Below are 19,447 nucleotides of genomic sequence, written 5' to 3' on the forward strand. Positions count from 1 at the left end.
CACCAAAATACAGTATCAAAACTGTCCTGATTTAGGCTTACAGCTTTGGAATAGACTACAAATTAGCATGTCTGTTCTGCAGTAGTACCTTCTACTTCTGTTTTTATTTCTAGTTTTTCTCCCTGCTACTTAGCTGTCAAGATCTATTATCTGCCACAGAAATTCTGCTGTAGTAGGAAAAAAAAATAAAGTGGTTTCTGGGAGGTTTTAGACAGTCACTTTCTAGTGAACAGCACTAAAATTTATAAAGGGAATTTTCTGACTGCTGAGGCAACTCAACTACTGTGTCTTCACAGAAACAGTTCACCAACAAATGCTTACAGGTTTCAAACCGAATATTTTAATTTTGGAAGTTTCATAAAACCTAGCAGAAATTGAGAAAGTACTAACAAGTTAACAAGAAAAAAATCAACAACAGTTAATCAAATCTTCAGTGCCAAGGTGCTTTGCTGATTAAATCCTTGCCACAGTCAGATACACTTCTGTGTACCATACAGAACAAAATCTTCAAGGGAGAAAGGTTGGTTCAGTCTATAAATAATGGAGCAGAATTCAATTTATCATTAGGGGCAGAAAAACGAATGAAGTAGTTTGTTGTGACCAGTTTTCTTCTGGGATAAGAACTGAGATTGTACAGCAAATCATTTCATGCAAACATCCATCAGAATTAAGCTGGAAATGACTTAGTCTTTGGAGTCAAAGTGGGTTTTAGTCTAACTTAATAATGCATTACTTCACCATCTGGTTCTGCAGAAATCTAATTTGATCCATTAGCTCTTATCATTTTCATACCAATTCTGAAGAAGAAACAGTATTGACACACAGCTTGTGTGAGTAGGTAATGAGTAGGTCATCATTATCCAATGAAAACCTGCCCTGGAAACATGCCACAGGTTAGGATGACACAAGGGCATGATCCACACTGGAGTCCATCTGCAAGTAAGAACATTTTCAGCATTTCTGAAAGACCACCTAAAACAGTTTTTCTGTGTCTGCCGGAGTTCCACCTCTTCCCTTTCGTTTGTGTAATTGCTTTATCCTCTCCTGCTTCTTGCAATGGCTTTGAACTTCAGTTGGATTTGATTTCTACCTTCTTTTCTTCATTTGGGTCCATCTCCGTTAAAACGCAGTAACAGAGGAGCTGCATGTATCGTGTGACTGCACCTGCAAAGAAATTGGAGATAGATTAGGACAACAGCCACCTACCTCATTACAAACACATCTGACTAATGAAACCAGTGAGGAATGCTGTCTCACTTCTCTTTAGGGCAACAAACAATAAAGTTAGTACAGTGTGTCTCACTCATGTTTTTTTTTTTTTAACAGATAGTATCTTAAACTGTTCTGTTGATATCCTAGGATGTTTTGATTCTTAGGCACCCTGCCAAAACTGAAGTAAAATCATTTTATTCTATAATTTAGAGCGTAAAATTGGTGGAATAAAAAAGGTAAAACTAATAGCATACAGGAAGAGCTACAATATTACTGAATATTTACATATAGTCTACTTCTGCAGCACCACATCCTGCTTTCAGGGCAAGGTTATGCTATAAACCTTCCTTACCACATCCCCCATCATGGCTATCTCGCATAGTAACAGTAACAGAAGAACACTGATGGAGAAAACCTTAAATTTGTGTAATTTAACTGCTGTAATTCAAGTGAAAGCAAAATTCCATTCTTTACTGACATAAAATCTATCTCCAAATCACTGATTCAGTAAAGCTGGAGAGTTTGTAGTACCAACATTGTTCACACTTTTTACAGTCATCAGTCTTGGTTAAAATCAATACTATTTTCTGATGTTCTGGCTGTTGCTGAACAGTGTTTGCACAGTATCAAGCCTTCTTTTCTTTCCTCGTACTCTGCTCTTCCTGCAGCCAGCAGGATGGGAGAGGGAGGAAATCTGGCAGCAAGATGGCCAGAACAGCTCACCCAAACTATGCAAAGGGCTATTTTGTGCTATCTGATGTCATGCTCAGCAATAGAAATGACGAGCAAGAAGTGTTTGCCTGTGGGAGTGTCTTCCCATACAGCTGTTGCCTGGAGACTGACTGCACACCACTGCCTGGGAGAAGTGTGACTGATTGCTCTTGCAGCAGCAGGGGTGTTTCCCCCCTTCACTTACTAAACTTTCTTTGACTTCACCAGCAGATCTTTCCACCTTTGTTCTCCCTGCTGCTGGGGAGCCAGCAGCTCTCTGGGTACTCAGCTGGAGTCAGCCCACTACAGCCCTTCCCATTAACAGAACAAGAGTCACATATTTACTTTTCCTCCTTTCCAACAACTCCAGCTAACAAAAAGAAACTTACCTATAGTCTTGTTAATAAACTGAGGTCTCCTTGATGCAGGTAAATAGACTCCCAAGAAAAAGAAAGGAATTCCAGATAAAGCAATGGCAATTCCAATCACTGAATTTAAAAAGTCACTATAGAGTGGCACTACCACCAGAAATATTGTGCATAAGCAGAATATTATGGGGAAAGCCAAACTCAGCTGCAAACAGAAAAAACAGAACCCAAAGTTAATGAAATATTCATTGCCTATAGTTGTAAACATTATGATACAGACTTTTCACTCTGAAATCCACTTTGTGAAATTCTCTGCCTTCCTCTCATATATCTGGTTATTTAGGACCATAAGCAAATTGCAGAATTATTCTTAACAGAACTGTTGCTAAAAATTACAAAAATAATCAAGTATGGTAACTTTGCTGTGGTGAAAGGAAGTGCATGGTGGCATGAAGTGTTAGACAAAACCAGCAAAACTTGGGAAACAAGAATTGCTGACTTTTTTGAGTAGAGTGTCAACTTAAAGTAGGAGAAGGTTCCTAGAGGGTCAGATATCATCAGAGATAAATGTGGTCCACAGTTACTTAACTTGAGCATTTCCAATCAGACTTCTGCTGCTAGATAAAAGGCTAACTGCTATGTTAGGCTACTGAGACATTCTCCAGTGGGCAGACAGAAGGGGTACTTGGTGAACTAGCACATACTAATAGAGCATACTGACACAACAGTCTCTTGTTCTTACCTAGCAGACAAGCTAACTTGCATGGTACAACCTCAAATGGAAACCACACTTTATGTCCTGATCAATCTGTAACCTTTAGACTCAACTTGTATGGTCCAGATTTTAGCCAGTACTTTTATATTATATGGAAAGCAGGGATTTTAAACAACTGTGTAATAAATATTACCTTAAGAGGTCTGGGCCGATCTGGTTCTTTCCAGCGTAGATACAACTGCCCAGCAATAGACAGGCCAACAAAAAACCAGTAACTGAAGCTGAAGTAATTAATTAGCTGGAAGACATCTTCTACACACAGGTAAATAAGGGTCATAAAACACTGTCAGAAAAGAACAAGAGTAAGAATCTGAACGCAAAAGTTTGAGACTTAATGTTTATGCTGGTTTTTGTCTTTAAGTAACACCTTATCCTCCTTGGTGTTTGGCATAATTTCAAATCAAAAAATCACTCTGTCAGCAATCACCTTGACCACAGTACATTTTGTGTCTTGTTAATTTTTTAAGTTTTCCCTTAAATAATTCATATTCTTGTTCTGAAAAAGTTGTCTTAATTCATTGACTGATCACAATACATTACATTCTGCTTCAGGGGACTGGGTTTCTCAGAGCTGCATTTAGATACAATAAGGATCTGAGAAAAGAAGTTTGGGTTCTAGGAATTATTTAGGCTTGAGCAGCAGAAACCTTTTATATACAATATGTCAATTATTAGTTGCAGTTTCATCCGGCTGAAAATGCAATCCACTGTAATCCATGGTATACAGAACACAGTTCTTATGGCATGGCCTTCTGCTAAACTGATGTTCTGATTTCAGCATGAAATATAATACATACATGGACTAGTTCTTTCATACTTTTCTCATGTTATTTTTTATACATATATATTTGTATCCATTTTTCTAGCCCTGTGTTGAAGCTCCATTTTGAGGGAAGCTGTGCTGTGTGTCCCATCTAGTTAGTTGAAAAGAAAAGCAATAACAACTTGCATTGAAGAGCAGTGCTGGCACAGGTGTGAACCTCTTTAGGTGGATCATAGACAACAGATCAGGAAGGTGACCTTCCCGAGATCCTACAAAAAACAGCCTGAAAAAAAGCAGTAAAACACATTGAGATCACAGGCAAGAGAGAATACATTACAGAAAATCAAAGAATAACTCCAGTCAAAATAAATATTTACAACACTGAATTTCTGCCCTTTCAACTGGAACCTGGAGGCAACCCTTCTCATAAAGATGTACTGTACAACAACCATCAAGCTTTTAGAAACATGCTGTTAACAGCCATTTAAAAAAAATCATCCTACAAGCAAAATAGACAACATCTACAGTAACTGAAACAAATTTCTATTGTTTCACAAAATTCTAAATGCTAGCACTGAAGACATTCCAGCTTAGGAAAAAATAGTTTTGAATGCCGACCAGAAGGGATTGCCCGGTCCCTAAAATGATGGGATCACAAGTTCAAAAAACACACACAATTTTATCACCTACTGTTCTGTATTGACTGCTTCACCAAATGATCCTATTCCTTCTCAACAGAGGCATTGCAAATTCATTCAATGGACAGAAGGAGTATTAAAATGCCTGAATAAATCTATATAAACTTCTGCTAGTTACATCCACAATCATTGCTCAAAGAAAAGGTTCTACACAGTATCCTGAGCTTTCTGAATGCAGCTTCATAGCAGTAGCAAGTTTTTCCAATTACAAAGTTTTAAAACACTGATTTTAAAAGGTCAGTAAGTTTTAGATAAATACATTTGAAAACACAAACTTGATAGAATTATGCAATCAGAAGGCCTGAGGACTCACCACACAGACAAAATTCATTTAATCTTATAATTATGCTCTGCATTCACTCAGAAATGCTTTGGGGAAACAAGGTAACGTTAAGTTTGCACATACACACACACAGATTTATTTAGATAAATTGTTTTATCGTGGCTATTCATTACAGGTTCAGTTTAAAAAGTATTTTTGTTCTCTCATAATAGATCAGAAACAGTAACATGTAAAAAGACTTAAAAATATTTGTCAAGCTGAAAGAGATATGCACTACCTTGATGATGCTAGAATTGAAGCATTAAGTCCACCAAAACAAGAAAAGGCTACAGCAATGGGAATTGTCCAGCTGAATATACCAAATACCCGGTCAGCAAATGTCTGGTGAAAGAGAAAAGGAAACATGAAAATATCTGCAAAAATAAATGTACAAAACAATGACATCAGAGCTTTGTAATATGCTTGTATGGAAAAACAGTAACATAGTAAGGACAGTCCAGAAAGCAACACAAAGAATCACACAGCTTTCTTATTTATTTATGGATTCTAAATAAGCACAAACTTCTTTAGCCAAGCATCCAAAGTCATGCTTTCTGCTCACAAAAATAATGTTCACAAAGGAAAACAAAATGTTTTGAGAATTTTCTTCCCAATCCTAACATATTTCATTATCTAACTGACCTACAGAACACAAGTGAACATTCTTTGGATTACTAATAATAAAAATGTTACCTAACCAAACAGGAAAGTGTCATATTGCAGTGAAGAACTACAGCCAACATCACACCTACTCTTTACAGATACTATTCTAACAATCTATTTTATTTTCCTTTTTTTGCAGTTTCTCAAGCAATATCTTTTCCTTTAGCTCCACTGGCAGGGCCCCTGGGGTCTAGTCTCACACCTTAGCAAATGAAAGAGCAAGGTATCTTATCAGTAGCTCAATAGTTGATGTTACTAGACAACACTGCAAGAAACTCCTGATTGTTCATGGTAGAGCTCTGAAACCAAGCAGACAGGAGCATCAGAGTTTCACAGCAAGTGGTAAGAGCCACTGATTGGCAGCAATCTTGGATCTAAAAAAAAAAAGGGTAATAATTTGCAATATACTGTCCTAGTCTATTCTGTTCAATCTCCTGGATGGAGAAAAAAGGGAAAGAGATTTAGAGTATCAGACAAACAACACATTTGAAACATGAAGAAATTTAATTCAGGCAGACTGACAGGTATTCTACCTCCCATCTTGGTCTGAGCACTGTACACATCTGCACATTAGCATGAAGTTAGGCAGAAATGCCCTCATGCTGAGCTCAGATGACATGGGTGGAAGCCTTCCTACCCATCCCAATCCTACCTACACCACTAAACCACTTCCATGATTTCTTTCACAGAAGCAAACTAACAGTCATGGTAGCGAAAGAATCATGTCTACATTAAACAGTATGAAGTCACTATTTAAGGAAACAGTAAGGTACATACTCATGTATAAGCAGTATTCAAACAAAGATTTGAACATTTTATACCTCAGCAAGCAGCAGTAATCTAAAGCTTTTATGAACCTTCCTTTAAATACTTTCTTATCTCTCTCTTGCTTTATACATTTCAAGATCCTCAGAAATGAAAAGCATAGATAGTAATTCAGCTTTCTGCAGGTTTGTCTATCATAAAATTTTTCTTCAGTTTTTAGTATTTTTAAACACCTTGCCTTGACCTCCCCTTCAATGCACTGGTCTTCATCAAAACATTTATAAGCTAACGAGTTCCATCAAAGGTGATAAACACTCAGAACTAGCCTTTATCTGTACCATATGAAGCTATCTCTATTTAAAAGCAGTCAAATTTTGATTTACAGTAATTTCACGATTACAAGCCGCACCTGATTATAAGCCGCATGTCCGGGTGTCAGCAACTGTCTTGGGTTACAATCCAGAGTGTGATAAAAGGTATCTGTTCTATCACCATCTGTTGAGGGTGGGGGCAGTGATCCTTATCTCAACTGCAGATATTCTGCTAATGGGCATCCATTGAAACCAGGCAGGGCATTGTTCTTTATCTTTTCACAACCCATCCTTCCTCCAGCCAGTCATTTTCTGCTCATGGCCATTGAGTCCCACTGTGGGACTGATAAAATTACTGCATCCCATTGGGAGTTGCTCAAGCCAGGGGGAAGAGCCCAACATTTCTTACCAAGATAAAAACAGAGGCTTTGGGACACTAAGGGAGCCCCTTTCTCCACTGGACTCCAGAGGAAAACCGGATTTCTCCACATCACCACTGGAGCTCCAGAGGGAAACTGCACCTTGTACAGGAGCACTGCTCCAACTGAGCCACATCTGTCACTGCAGGAGGATGCAGCCACCATGGAATGGGACTGCTGCCAACACCCTGCCTGACGGGTGTCAGGTTGTACTCTGACTTTGTCAGGGTTTGGGGTTTGTTTCTTTGTAGTACTGTATTTCTATTTTAATTTCCCTAGAAAAGAACTGTTATTCCTGATTCCCGTATTTTTGCCTGAAAGCCCCTTGATTTCAAAATTATAATAATTTGGAGGGAGGGGGTTTACATTCTCTCTTTCAAAGAGAAGCTCCTGCCTTTCTCAGCAGACACCTGTCCTCCAAACTAAAACAGCAACTTTTTGTTCTTTGTTCATATATAAGCCACACCTGATTATAAGCCTCACTCCGAGTTCAGACCAAAATTTTAGTCAAAATGATGCAGCTTATAATCATGAAATTACTGTAATTACTTCAGGAACCAGATCATCAATAGCAGTGCACTAGGATCTGGTTTTATAATATTTCCGTAGGCCAAAAAAGCCTAAAAGACTTAATATAGATGGTTTGGGGTTTTTTGTTATATGACTTTGATTTTCATGAGACAAAATCCTGTATATAATATCAATCTTTAGGTCTCGAGATGCTGAGACATTCATAAAGCAAGGCTTGGCCAGCTATAGTTTCCTGTTCTTTGTCTGCACTGAAAAAGTGCTTTATGCAGCACATTATCCAGATTTTGGGTCAGAATCCAACTCTGCTGTGTACCATCATTAACACTAAAAAGCAGAATGTTCCATCCTTTTGTGTAATTTAGTTGAGCCTCAAAGGCAGACAGGATTTCCTGCTGCTAAAGGACAATGCAAAACCTCATCACTTCATAATCACTTCAATGGAACCTTGCCTAAAGGCTCAAAGTCAATGCATCAGCTGTGACACCCTGCTTCTCAGAAAGGCACCTCTCTTCCTCAGCACTTTTAGTTTATCCATCTTAGCACAGCTTCCCTCAAAATGGAGCTTCAAAACAGGGGTGGAAAAATGCACAAAGATTTCTACAAATATTATAAAAAATAACATGAGAAAAGCATAAAAGAACTAGTGCACGTATATATTCTAGTTCATGCTGAAATCAGAACACCAATTTAGCAGAAGACCATGCCATAAGAAATATGTTCTGTACACCATGGATTACATTTTCAGCCAACTGAAACTGCAACTAATAATTGACATATTGTATGTAAAAGATTTCTGCTGTTCAAGACTAATTAATTCCTAGAACCCAAAGTTCTTCTCTCATATCCTTACTGAAATAAATGCACCTCTGAGAAACCCAGTCCCCTGAAGCAGAATGTAATATATTGTGATCACTCAATGAATTAAGACAACTCCTCCAGAACAAGAATGAGGACAAAATGAAAATTCTAATAAGCAATTGTTGTAATATTTAAAAGGAATATTTAAACCTGAACTGCTGATTTCTGAAGCCAAATAATAAGTAAAATTGCTAGACACAAAACTGCTGTGTGGAGAGTTAGGGATAGGCGTGTGGAAGATACCGGGCTGTATGGTTAGATAGGATCCCTCCCCTCTGCAGTCGAAGCTGTCGGACCTCTGCTCAGCAGCTGGCCACACCCAGCCGGACGTGAGCAGAAGGAAACGACGCTGACTGCCCAAGTTATAAAAACCCCTGTAACCCTTTCAATAAACGCCTTTTGCTGTCTGCCACATTGGTGCCTGCGAGCATATGGACCGAGTGAGCTGGGTTTGGGTCGCCGTGCCGTTCCCGAACCAGGTCGCTGCCCCCTGAGAAGGCAACAAGTGGTGCCGAAACCCGGGACATGATTATTGTCTGGGTTTCGCGAATCGCCTGGACGGGTGAACCGGTGGCTGCACAGCTGGACCAGTGCAGCGGGGAGGATGCCCCCAGACCAGCGAGGAGGATGGAAGCTCTCGCACAGGTTGTAAGTGAAATTACGAGCAGTGGGGTATTGACTGTAAGCTCAAGGATTGTATTCTTGCGGTGCCGAGACTGATAAAGATAGGGGTTATAGATATACTTCATCTGGAGATATGGGAAAAACGCACTAAAGCTCTAGACGAGGAAACGATGTACTCAGGCGCAGGAAAAAACCTCAAATCATGGGGCAAGGTCATACAGGCTCTACAAAAGACTCGGCAAGAGCAAGAGACCTGGAAGCCTGCGTGAACTTGTTTATTAGCCACGCCATGGCTGGGGGTCGGGGCGGCAATGCAGACCGCGGATGAGGTTGACCATGCTGTGAACGCACGGACGCGCGGTCGCAAGAACTCCCTCCGCGATCCGCAGGGCTGGAGTTACCATCAGAGGGAGGGGAGCAAGCGCGGGTGTTTTGGCAGGGGCTAGCAGAGGAGGCACGGAACACGCTATAATATCAGAGCCCGAAGCGGCTGCAAAAATGTCCCCTCCATATACGTTCGAAAATGGTGCCAAACCTCGTGGAAATGGGAGGGGCGCTGACGCGGGGGGCGGAAATGCCGAAGGCTCGACAAACGGCGCAGGCGTGGGCAAGCAGGAAGGAGCAGAGACTCCCACAGAGATGCTTAAGACCAATCAAAGCGCTCCTTATAAGACAAGAACCTCCCCCAGAAGCAGGCGGGGCGTGCCTAGGGGGAAGGAGCGGTCCAACCCTAAGAGAAAGAGGGGCGGGGTTGAAGCCCAAGAAAAAGGCTCTGGAGCCCAGAAACAGTCAGTTGACTTCCAGGTCCAAGTCAGGTGGTGCTCCTGATCACAGTCCAGCCTCAGATGAGGGGGTCCCGACCCCAGCACAGCCTCTTCAGGACTTATTGTCAGCAGAGAAAGAAAGTGTCGTTCTGCCCCGAGCCACCATAGAAACCCCCACCCACAGCCGCCTGGAGAAAGAAACCCCCGATGACAGCCACTGGAACCAGGAAAACACCAGAGCTCCGAAAACCTCCCCAGCTCAGAAAACTCCTAGCTACGATTCTATGGCAAATGTTTCTTTGTATCAAAAGCCGAAGTTGGATCAATTTCAAGAGATAACAGCACAAAAGGATGTTCAAAACATCCAAGAAAAGAACACAAGCTATCCTGCTGACATTACGAAGCCAGAAGTAACTCCAGCTCCATCTGAGCCTGCTGTGACCTCCGAAGCCAAAGCAGCCACCACATTTTCAAATTAATTTACATCTCCAATTGAAAACTGTAAGTTTTTAAGGGAAGAGGGAGAAAAACTACCTAGTTTAATTAATCACATGAAAAGCCACCTTCTCAAGGAGGTTGTGGGACTCAAACACCTGCACAAATTAGAATGTGGAGAAAAACCCTTAAAAAATATCCACCAAGTAAAAATAAAAACTGGAAAACTTAAAGACACTAATCCAAGCGATGCTTGCCCTCAGGAAAGTTCAACATCTGCTTTACCCATCTCAAAACTAAATTTCTTAAAGCCTGCATATTTTTCAAACTTTAGTAAGTTAATATTTGCCTTGTTAACTTGCTCTCTTGTAGTTGCTAAAAACGTGTTTTATCAATGCAGCAAATACATGTTAATGTTTTTAAGTGTATGTTGAAGTTGGCACCACAATGTTTGTTAATGTTGTTTGTATACATTGCACTAGCATTATATATTATTACCCATCCAGAAAAACTTTAAGATGTTACTTCCTTTAACATTATAAATTTAATGAATCAAAATTAGGTGAATTAGTTTAGTGGAAAATATTTCATTGTCAAATTAAAATTGCATAGTTTTCTATCACTTTTCAAAATTGAGTAAAAGTTTAGTTTAAAAATATAATAGAAAAATATTTTGCCTAGTCTAATGTTTCAGCCCTGGTCAGGTTGGAATATTAGCTAAGCAAAAGAATGTTTGCTATCAAAACCTTCTCAGTCTATTTCAATTGTGGCCAGATTGGAACTGACTGACAAAGGGAGAAAATTACAAAATTCAGATATTTCTCAGTTAAAATTGAAAACAAGTAATTTGGACTAGTTGATTTAGCCTAGTAAAAGCTAAAACCTTTTCCTTTGAGATAAACATGAAGAATCTTATCTGGAGAAGATTCTCCTAAGTTATCATTTAAAAGGAAAATTCTTGAACAATATTAAGCACTAAAATAGAATTGTAAAATATCAACAATTATAATTTTCACCAAACTAAGGTAATTCAAAATGCATGTTTTCCTCTGTTGTAACTTCAAAAACAAAAAAAGGGGGAGAAAGGCAGGAAACTTGCCCAGAGACACTGGGCCACCCGAGCACTAGAGAAAGGCCCACTGGTTATAATTAAAAATGAACTAGGGGAGTGGGAACAAGGTTGGAGTGGGGCAAGGGTACGCAGCTGTTAAAAAAGATGGGGAAATTAAATAGCGTCCACTCCAATCCATCAAACCAGACCTTCAGAGTAAAACTAATGAGAGTTGTGAGATTCTATTTGCAGGACCAGATCATGAGACGCCCCCGCAACTTGTACACGCCACTACCTGAGGAGAGAGAGAAACCATATTAGGCTCTCTCATTATAATCCTACTAACCCTGATCTTCGGGCCTTGCATATTAAACAAATTGGTGTTGTTCGTTAAGAAGCGTTTAGAAAAGGTTAACGTTCTGTTTGTTGATCGCCGACAATTACTTTGAGGTCTGCCTGTTACTAACATGTTTACAATTTTTATACCAATTTTACTAACCTTTGTAGTTTTATAACGTTTACATTTTATAAGTTTTTTACTAATCATGAGGGAGGGGGGAAATGTGGAGAGTTAGGGATAGGCGTGCGGAAGACATCGAGCTGTATGGTTAGATAGGACCCCTCCCCTCTGTAGTCGAAGCTGTCAGACCTCTGCTCAGCAGCTGGCCACACCCAGCCGGACGTGAGCAGAAGGAAATGAAGCTGACTGCCCAAGTTATAAAAACCCCTGTAAACCCTTTCATAAACGCCATTTGCCGTCTGCCACATTGGTGCCTGCGAGCATATGGACCGAGTGAGCCGGGCTTGGGTCGCCGTGCCGTTCCCGAACCAGGTCGCTGCGCCCTGAGAAGGCAACACTCCTGGAGGATTTTTTGTTTTAATATAGAAAGTTAAGATACAGAACAAGATGTTAGAGAATTAAAATGTTTAGTAAAATTGCCTAAAGGATAAGCATTTACAGTAATCTCACGACTATAAGGCGCACCCTTTTGACTAAAACTTTCCCCCGAACCTGGAAGTGCACCTTATAGTCCGGTGTGCCTTATATGATGTACAAAGTTGCGACATTTGCCACCCTGGAAGTGTGAGCTGTGAGCCATGGGGGAAGCTGGCAGTGCCGGGGCAGCCGGGTGGAGGCGGGCCCGGGGGCCCATGGCTGCCGGGTGGAGGCAGGGCCTCATCCAGCAACCACGCGGGGGGAGCAGGGGGTGGAGCCTCGCTGCAAAAAAAAAGTGCGCCTTATAGTCCGGTGTGCCTTATATGATCTTCAAAGTTGTGAATTTTGCCGACTCCCAGGGGGTGCGCCTTATAGTCCAGTGCGCCTTATGGTCGTGAAATTAGATTAAAAATATTAACAGTTGAAGCTAAAGAAGAGAGAAAAAAACTATGAATGTAATCTTATGCTGAAGGATGCAAATTAGCTAATACATAATTTAGAGAACTTTTTTCCCCCAAAGATATTCTTTGCAAGCATTTTCCATTTCCTTTTTGAAACATCTGCTAATGGGCCAGTGTGAATGACATGTGCAGGGCTAACTCAAAGGCTATTTGCATCCTGTAATGTATATCCAGTTGTTCTAGGATATGCTAATACTGTCTTACACATCTTGGAAAACAACAATCATTCATATGAACAGTAAAACCCACAAATCATATACAGATCAAAATGCTAGAGATTCAATGTATTCTGGAGGCAGGCTATGTGCTGGTCCAGCTCAAAGCCTAAATGAGGGATTTCCCTAGAGCTGTACAGGTCAGACTCTTCAAAAGAGAGAGTAATGTAGTGACAATCTCCACCAAACACTGTCATTTCCAATGTACTTTCTAATGCTGTAGTTGGGATTCCTGACAGAGAAAAGGGTGGAGAAACTTCAAGAGCTGAACTTGAGGTGAGGCAATAAAAAAGACTATTTTAATTGAGAATCACCTAAAAAACTTCAGTTTGGTTTGCCAAGTGGATCTGCCTGCAAAATGATCTTTCAGCAAAATAAAAGTTGAAAGGTACCTAAAGTTTAGCTAATCTATCTATTAATATTAACCAACTGATATGAACGTAAAGACCCACCTGCCTTTAGGTAGGTGTTTTCTGACAGGGTTTCACCTTCATTTATAACAAAAATCAGCCAAGTTCATTACTACTACTCGGACACTTGAGTACAAATTTATAAATCCTTCAATACCCTCCTTTCAACAGATGCCAAGAAATGTCTTCTCTAAAGCTCAGTTATAGTCTCTTGTGAACAAAGATCTCCACAATGTTTCTTGCTAAAAGAGTTACTGCAGTCTAAGTAAAAGCCACAAAAAACATTCACTGCATGCATATCAGAGGATTATTTTGCATAAGAAGGCAGGGGAGAGAAAAGTACAACAAGAAATCAAGTTATCAAGCACGCACACTGAGTGCACTGCAAGAAGGGAAGGGGAGAGGGAAAAGTAGAAGAGTTAGTGGCTGCTTTCTGCTAAAACCACAATTGCACAATCATGGATCCTCCACAAATGAGCCAGACCTGGACTCTGAGCTGAGCTCCTGACCAATTCTACTTTAACTACCACTACTCCTGGGAGTTGTGAAGTGTATTTACAAAAACAAATGAGCTGGCAATGGAGGAAAGAATGGAGCATTCACAAAGGTATGTGGAGCATGACAGAGGAGCCTACCTGGAGGCAGCTATAAGCAGAAACATTTAGTCCACCATAACAGGAGAAAGCCACCACTATGGGGATGGATATCATCTCAGGATTCTTCTGAGAAAGTCTAAAGAGCAAGAAGGATTAAGAGATTAAATTCTCATCTCTGCTATAGTCTGAGAAGTCCTGTAGTCCAGACTTGAATTATAACTGCTTCTAACAGCTTGGAAACAGAGAATTCAGAGAATTGCTGGTGTAACACTTTCAGTTATAGATAAAGTTCTTTTATGCCCTCCCATCCATTGAATATATAAGGTATACATAGATACATGCACACTGTAGGACATACACCTGGAACTGTTCTCTTTAGTTTTGACTTTTTTTTTCCAAACCATCATCAGGGAATAATGATGAAGGAAGAGGCCTTCCAGCCATGCACTTCTCAGCTGAACTGTCCTTATTTTATCATGACTAAAATGTTACATTACTCCCAGAAGAATGGTCAAAAACTGAATTACAGCTTTGTTTCAAGGCATGAATGACTGATTAGTCTACATTTTATTTTTGTCTTGGGTTAGTTTGATCTCATGATCATCAGCTGGTAAGTTGTGAATGGTTTGCAAGAACACTTCTTTGTCCTTTTAAAGGTCCAAACAACAGTTCTGTATAAACAGGTTGAACTAAAAGCAGCAGAAATTCCAGCATCAAGAGTTGCCACAATAAAATACACAGGCTATTGCCTCACACTCAGTAATTCAGGCACACAGATGAGTAAGTAAGACCCACATTCGCATTACAATTCACAAGATGAGAACTGTTACATCACACTTAGCTGCACACTAGAAGTGCACTTAGAGGCACACAGGAAATGTCAGACTACTCTGAGAGCATATGGAGCGACAAGCACATGTGAGGCAGGCAAAGCACCAAACAGTATTGATTGGAGGGACAAATGGACAAATGCAAAGAGAATGTAGCCTAACATGAATAAGAAACTTACACCAAAAATATCCAAAGATTATAAGGTGTTTCTATTAGGAAAGTTTAAAAGGCATCTATGGAGTCTCTTCATGTAACTCTTTTCAAGATCCTATTGCCCAGGAGCTTTTCCAGACCAAGTTCTATTCTTACCCTGAAAATCATACTGAGCACTAAGGAGGTTTATGTGTATATATATATGTGAGTGATGTGACTGGTATTTTGGAAACATAACTAATTCTGCTTTGACATTTCTCTTGAGGTGAAGTACAAATACATTCACACATTACAGGAAGAACTACAGTATGTTTTCTTAATTTTGAGCTTCTACGGACTCTATGGTGCTATTGCCTAATAGAAACAAACTCTTGATTTATGACAATTAGAAAGCTGCACATGCAAAAACTAAGCATCTGAGCAGAAGTTTTCTCCCACTGCCATAGATTATATTATCAGGATACTGTATGACATCTCTCCCCACTGACCAAATTAATGTCACATATATTTAAAGAAAGAAAAGAGTGCACATCAGTCAAACCCAGAAAATTGTAAAGGTGCAAAAGAAAACAATTTAAATGTGTCTCCTGTAATTCTTGTTTCAATTACCATGTTGTTGATCAATTCTCCTCAGACATAATTCTCTCCTTGTGCTATTGGCAACACTCCTTCACTGGGAGGAAAAGTGCAGTAAAAGGTCCAGCATAAAGTTCCCACTTCACCTTTAGGTCACCAAATACAATCTTGTGGCAAGAGAACCAGCGCTACTCTGCTGCATTAATATATTGCATTCCTACTTGCATGTAAAATATCTCTTCTATACAGCCCATATTAAAATTTCCAATGTCAGCTCCAACAGTAAACCAGTTCCATTTATATTTTCATGGAGGTGCTGAAGATGTTTGATCTAAACCTTCTCCACTGTTTATCCTCTTCTTAGCAAATCCCATTGCTAGCTGTAGAACAGGGGTTCAGTGTTTGCCAAGTCTCTGACCTATCTTGTACTGAAAATATAATATAGATAGCATTCTCAAGTTCAGCCCAGTTTTTCAGCTTGGACTCCAAAGTCACAGAACTTCCACGTAGCTGGCATTGGGAGTGTTACATTGGCAGTGAATTACAGGTAGCTCCAAGAAAGAAAGCACATAACCCCCTGAGCAGCTCTCACTCTAAAAGCAACTGCCTGCCTCTAATGAAGAGCTCTGCACTTGTAACGTATGGAATATGCTCTTCATCCAAAGAAACCTTACTGGGAAGTGCTTGTGCAAGCAAAGAAAAGGAACATGACACTGATGGTTAAGGACAAGCAGATTTTCCTCCTCAGAAAAGAAGCCAGTAAAGCCAATGAAGAAAGAGAATTAGTACCCAAAAGGTCTAAGAAGAACTTAAAAACTTCTGTCTGAATTCAGTTAGAAAAAGATACTCAACATTTATTATACTATACACTAAAGAAACAGTAATTTCACAATTATAAGCCGCACCATTTTGACTAAAATTTTGGTCCGAACCCAGAAGTGCGGCTTATAATCAGGTGCGGCCAAAATATTGATGAGGTTCAGAAATTTGCCAACTTGGAAGTGTGAGCCCGCACGGGCCCAGCAGGGAAAAAGCGGGGCCGATCCAAGCTCGCCCGGTCCCTGCGGAGGAAAAGCGGGTCATGGCCCCAGCGGGGAAAGGCGGGGCTGATCCGAGCCTGCCCAGCCCCAGCGGGAGAAAAGCACGGCTGATCCGAGCCCGCCAGCCCCAAGCCGAGTCAGTCAACTCCACGATCCCGCAATTCTGTTACTAACTGGCAACTTTGTGAAAGTTGTGCAAGCATCCTCGCTGCAAACAAAAGTGCAGCTTATAATCAGGTGTGGCTTATATATGGACAAAGACCTAAACGTTGCCAACACCCGGATGTGCGGCTTATAATCAGGTGCGGCTTGTAATTGTGAAATTACTGTAACTAAAACACACAGCCTCCACGTTCCAGTTCATTGAGGGAGCATGGCAAAGCAAAGCAAACATGCTCTAGAATATGAGAGCACCAGGGTGAATTGATTGATCCACAGTGGACTCATGCAACTGAAGTCATCCTCTTTATCCTCAGTTTACTGACAAAGTTTTACAGCTCCAAGAAAGATGATAGCTGGCTATGCAGGACAACCAACTGTTCACTTCAAAAGAAGTAAGCTGCCAAATGTCACCTATTGTAGAACTCAGTCATGACTCACAGACATAACCAAACAGGAAGCAGGTAACAAGCTGCACTGGCAGCCAGTATATTTCCTGTCATGAGACAAAACAGCCCAGAAAGTGCTTGCAAAGACAGCCGCCACTTTCACAAACAAAAAACACAATCGTAGTCTCAAAGAACAAAAAAAGGGTTGTTCAGTGACAGTGGAAGATCGTTGTAATTCACTATCCTAGATGTATTGAAAATGGTAGATTCCTTGACCCTTGTAATGTCCTGTGACCCCTTTCTCCTCTGGCCATACCTAGTTGGCAGGGACCCAATTTCCCCTGCCCTCTTCCTGACTCTGACCTCTCTTTCCACCTGGAATCCCTCCAGAAATAAACCTTGGAATTTCTTCAGGAGGAGAGAGCCTCTTTTATATCTTTTACCTAGTTCATGCTGAGATCTCAGGCTTTCCCCTGCTACTGAGCTAGCTGGGGAGCAGGGGAAGCCTCAGATAGACACAGCGGTTGGTGACCCTAAACATGGGGCTCCCCTGCGAGTTTTGAGAGCCTTACCCATGGCTGGGAGTCCCATTACAGGGATTCAATAAGCCTAAGGGTCTGTTCAACTCCCCTGGGGGCAAGAAGTTAGTTTTTGCTTAGTTTCAGCTCACAGGGATGGAATCGGCAACTCGTTCAGTCCTGGAGCGAATCGGTTTCTGAATAATAACAACAACAACCGCATTTTACTGTGTTTTAACTGTGGATTAAGGGTAGATGAACTGGGCAGATTGCTTTAAAACATGGGCGCATAGCAGTCTGCTCTACAAAAGAGTTTATTTTCCCAGCTAAGGGAAATATTAAGTGCTGGAGATGTTTTAATCTCTAAGAAAAGATTAGCACATTTTACAAGCTGGTTGTCTGTTGAAAGATTGGACCTTGAATAGCAAGATATAAATTTGGTTTTATTTTGGGATGAATAGGAGAATTACTAACATTGAAAGTGGAGAATGGGGATGAAACAGCTTCTTTGTTCATCCTGATATTTTTACAAATTAGGAAACAGTTATTACAGGAACAGAACAACAGGAAACAGCAGCAAGATTCCCCGATTTTCCTTCCTTTCTTCCCTCACCCCCTATCCTGAAATTGGAGGGAACCCACGGGTCTAACCAGGAGACGCAGAGCACCCAGTATAGCCATAGCTGTTCTGGGCCCCCTAGTCCCCCCCAATACCCTGGCTCTGACGATTGTGCGCGGATTGTCAGAGAATCATCCCTATACCCTTCTCTCCCAATTGTTTTCCCTTCAGAGCAGTGTTCAGAAAACTATAAAAGTGACTTCCCTTCCTCTCAGGGCACCGGCCACATGGCTAAGCCTGAAGGGGCCGGGGGCAAGCTCCAAGACGTTACTGGCCATGTGGCTTGTCCCTGGGGGACTGCAGACAACGTGGTGGGGGACCAAAATGATGGTGGACACATGTTACCTCCTTCATCCCATAATCCCTTTTTCCCTCTGGTCCCTGCCCCCAACCCATTTCCCTCCCATAAGCCATTCCTGCCCTCAGCTGCCCTGCCCCCTCCCTCCTCCAAGAGCCTGCCCTGCATGACATCACCCTGCAACCCTGCCCCCATGAGCTGTAACCCTGATTCCCACGGTTATCCCTCCCCTGCTCCCGCTCAGGTTTCACATGCCTGCCCTCCAGGCTACTGCAGGAGCTGGGGGCAGGGTGGAGCCCTTGCAGGGTTCAGTGTCAGTGCGGATGGGGATGGGCAGGGCTCAGCTCACAGCCCCTGTGGGACAGACAGTGTCCCCGCGGTGGGGGAGGGTGGACAGCCTCCCGGGCCCGGTGGGGAAGGGGGTGCCCAGCCCTGGAAGTCAAAACCTGGGAGAAGAATATATACCATCAGCAGCTCCTGTGGTTTATCTTGGTAGGAGAAATGGCAAGAGAAGTTATCAGCCTTTGTCCTATCAAGATAAAAAGGAAATTTGTAAAGTACAAAGAGAATTTGGCAGAAGCAGTGAAATATTTAAAGGCATGATGAGAGCTACTTTTAATTTGCATGAAATGGTACCCAACGATATAAAGGATTTGTTCAGATGTCTGTTAACTCCCTCAGAGTATGATCTGTGGGAAAGCATGTGGAAAAGATCTTTAAGGGTGCTTCTGCAAGAGCTTCAACAAAGCTCTAACAGTGCAAAAGATGAGGATGATAATGATATTACATACAAACATTTATGTGGTGAAGGGGACTGGCATTGTCCAGAAAAACAAACATAAGTACTATCCAAGTTTGTTTTGGGTAAGATCTGCAATGTTGCAGAAAAGGCCTTCAATCAGCTGCCAACTGTTGAAGTCAAAGGTAGTTATTAAACAGTTTGCTCCGAGAATTTCTTGCATTTGTAGATCGTCT

General features: G+C 41.2%; 1 protein-coding gene across 6 annotated transcripts in view; it reads right to left on the minus strand.

Moving 5' to 3' along the window:
- Nucleotides 1-317: 317 nt before the first annotated feature.
- Nucleotides 318-19,447, minus strand: part of SLC7A6 (solute carrier family 7 member 6) — a 37,946-nt gene continuing 18,816 nt past the window's right edge. For all 6 annotated transcript variants that reach the window (XM_033070172.2, XM_033070170.1, XM_033070168.1 and 3 more), the window contains 5 exons: nucleotides 5,088-5,191; nucleotides 4,016-4,112; nucleotides 3,200-3,349; nucleotides 2,313-2,496; nucleotides 318-1,164 (listed from right to left, as the gene is read on the minus strand). In XM_033070172.2, the coding sequence (XP_032926063.1) occupies nucleotides 1,070-1,164; nucleotides 2,313-2,496; nucleotides 3,200-3,349; nucleotides 4,016-4,112; nucleotides 5,088-5,191 (630 nt within the window). In that variant the 3' untranslated portion in view covers nucleotides 318-1,069. The remainder of the gene's footprint in view (nucleotides 1,165-2,312; nucleotides 2,497-3,199; nucleotides 3,350-4,015; nucleotides 4,113-5,087; nucleotides 5,192-19,447) is intronic.

The sequence above is a fragment of the Catharus ustulatus genome, chromosome 11 (genome assembly GCF_009819885.2).
Source record: "Catharus ustulatus isolate bCatUst1 chromosome 11, bCatUst1.pri.v2, whole genome shotgun sequence".
NCBI lineage: Eukaryota > Metazoa > Chordata > Aves > Passeriformes > Turdidae > Catharus > Catharus ustulatus.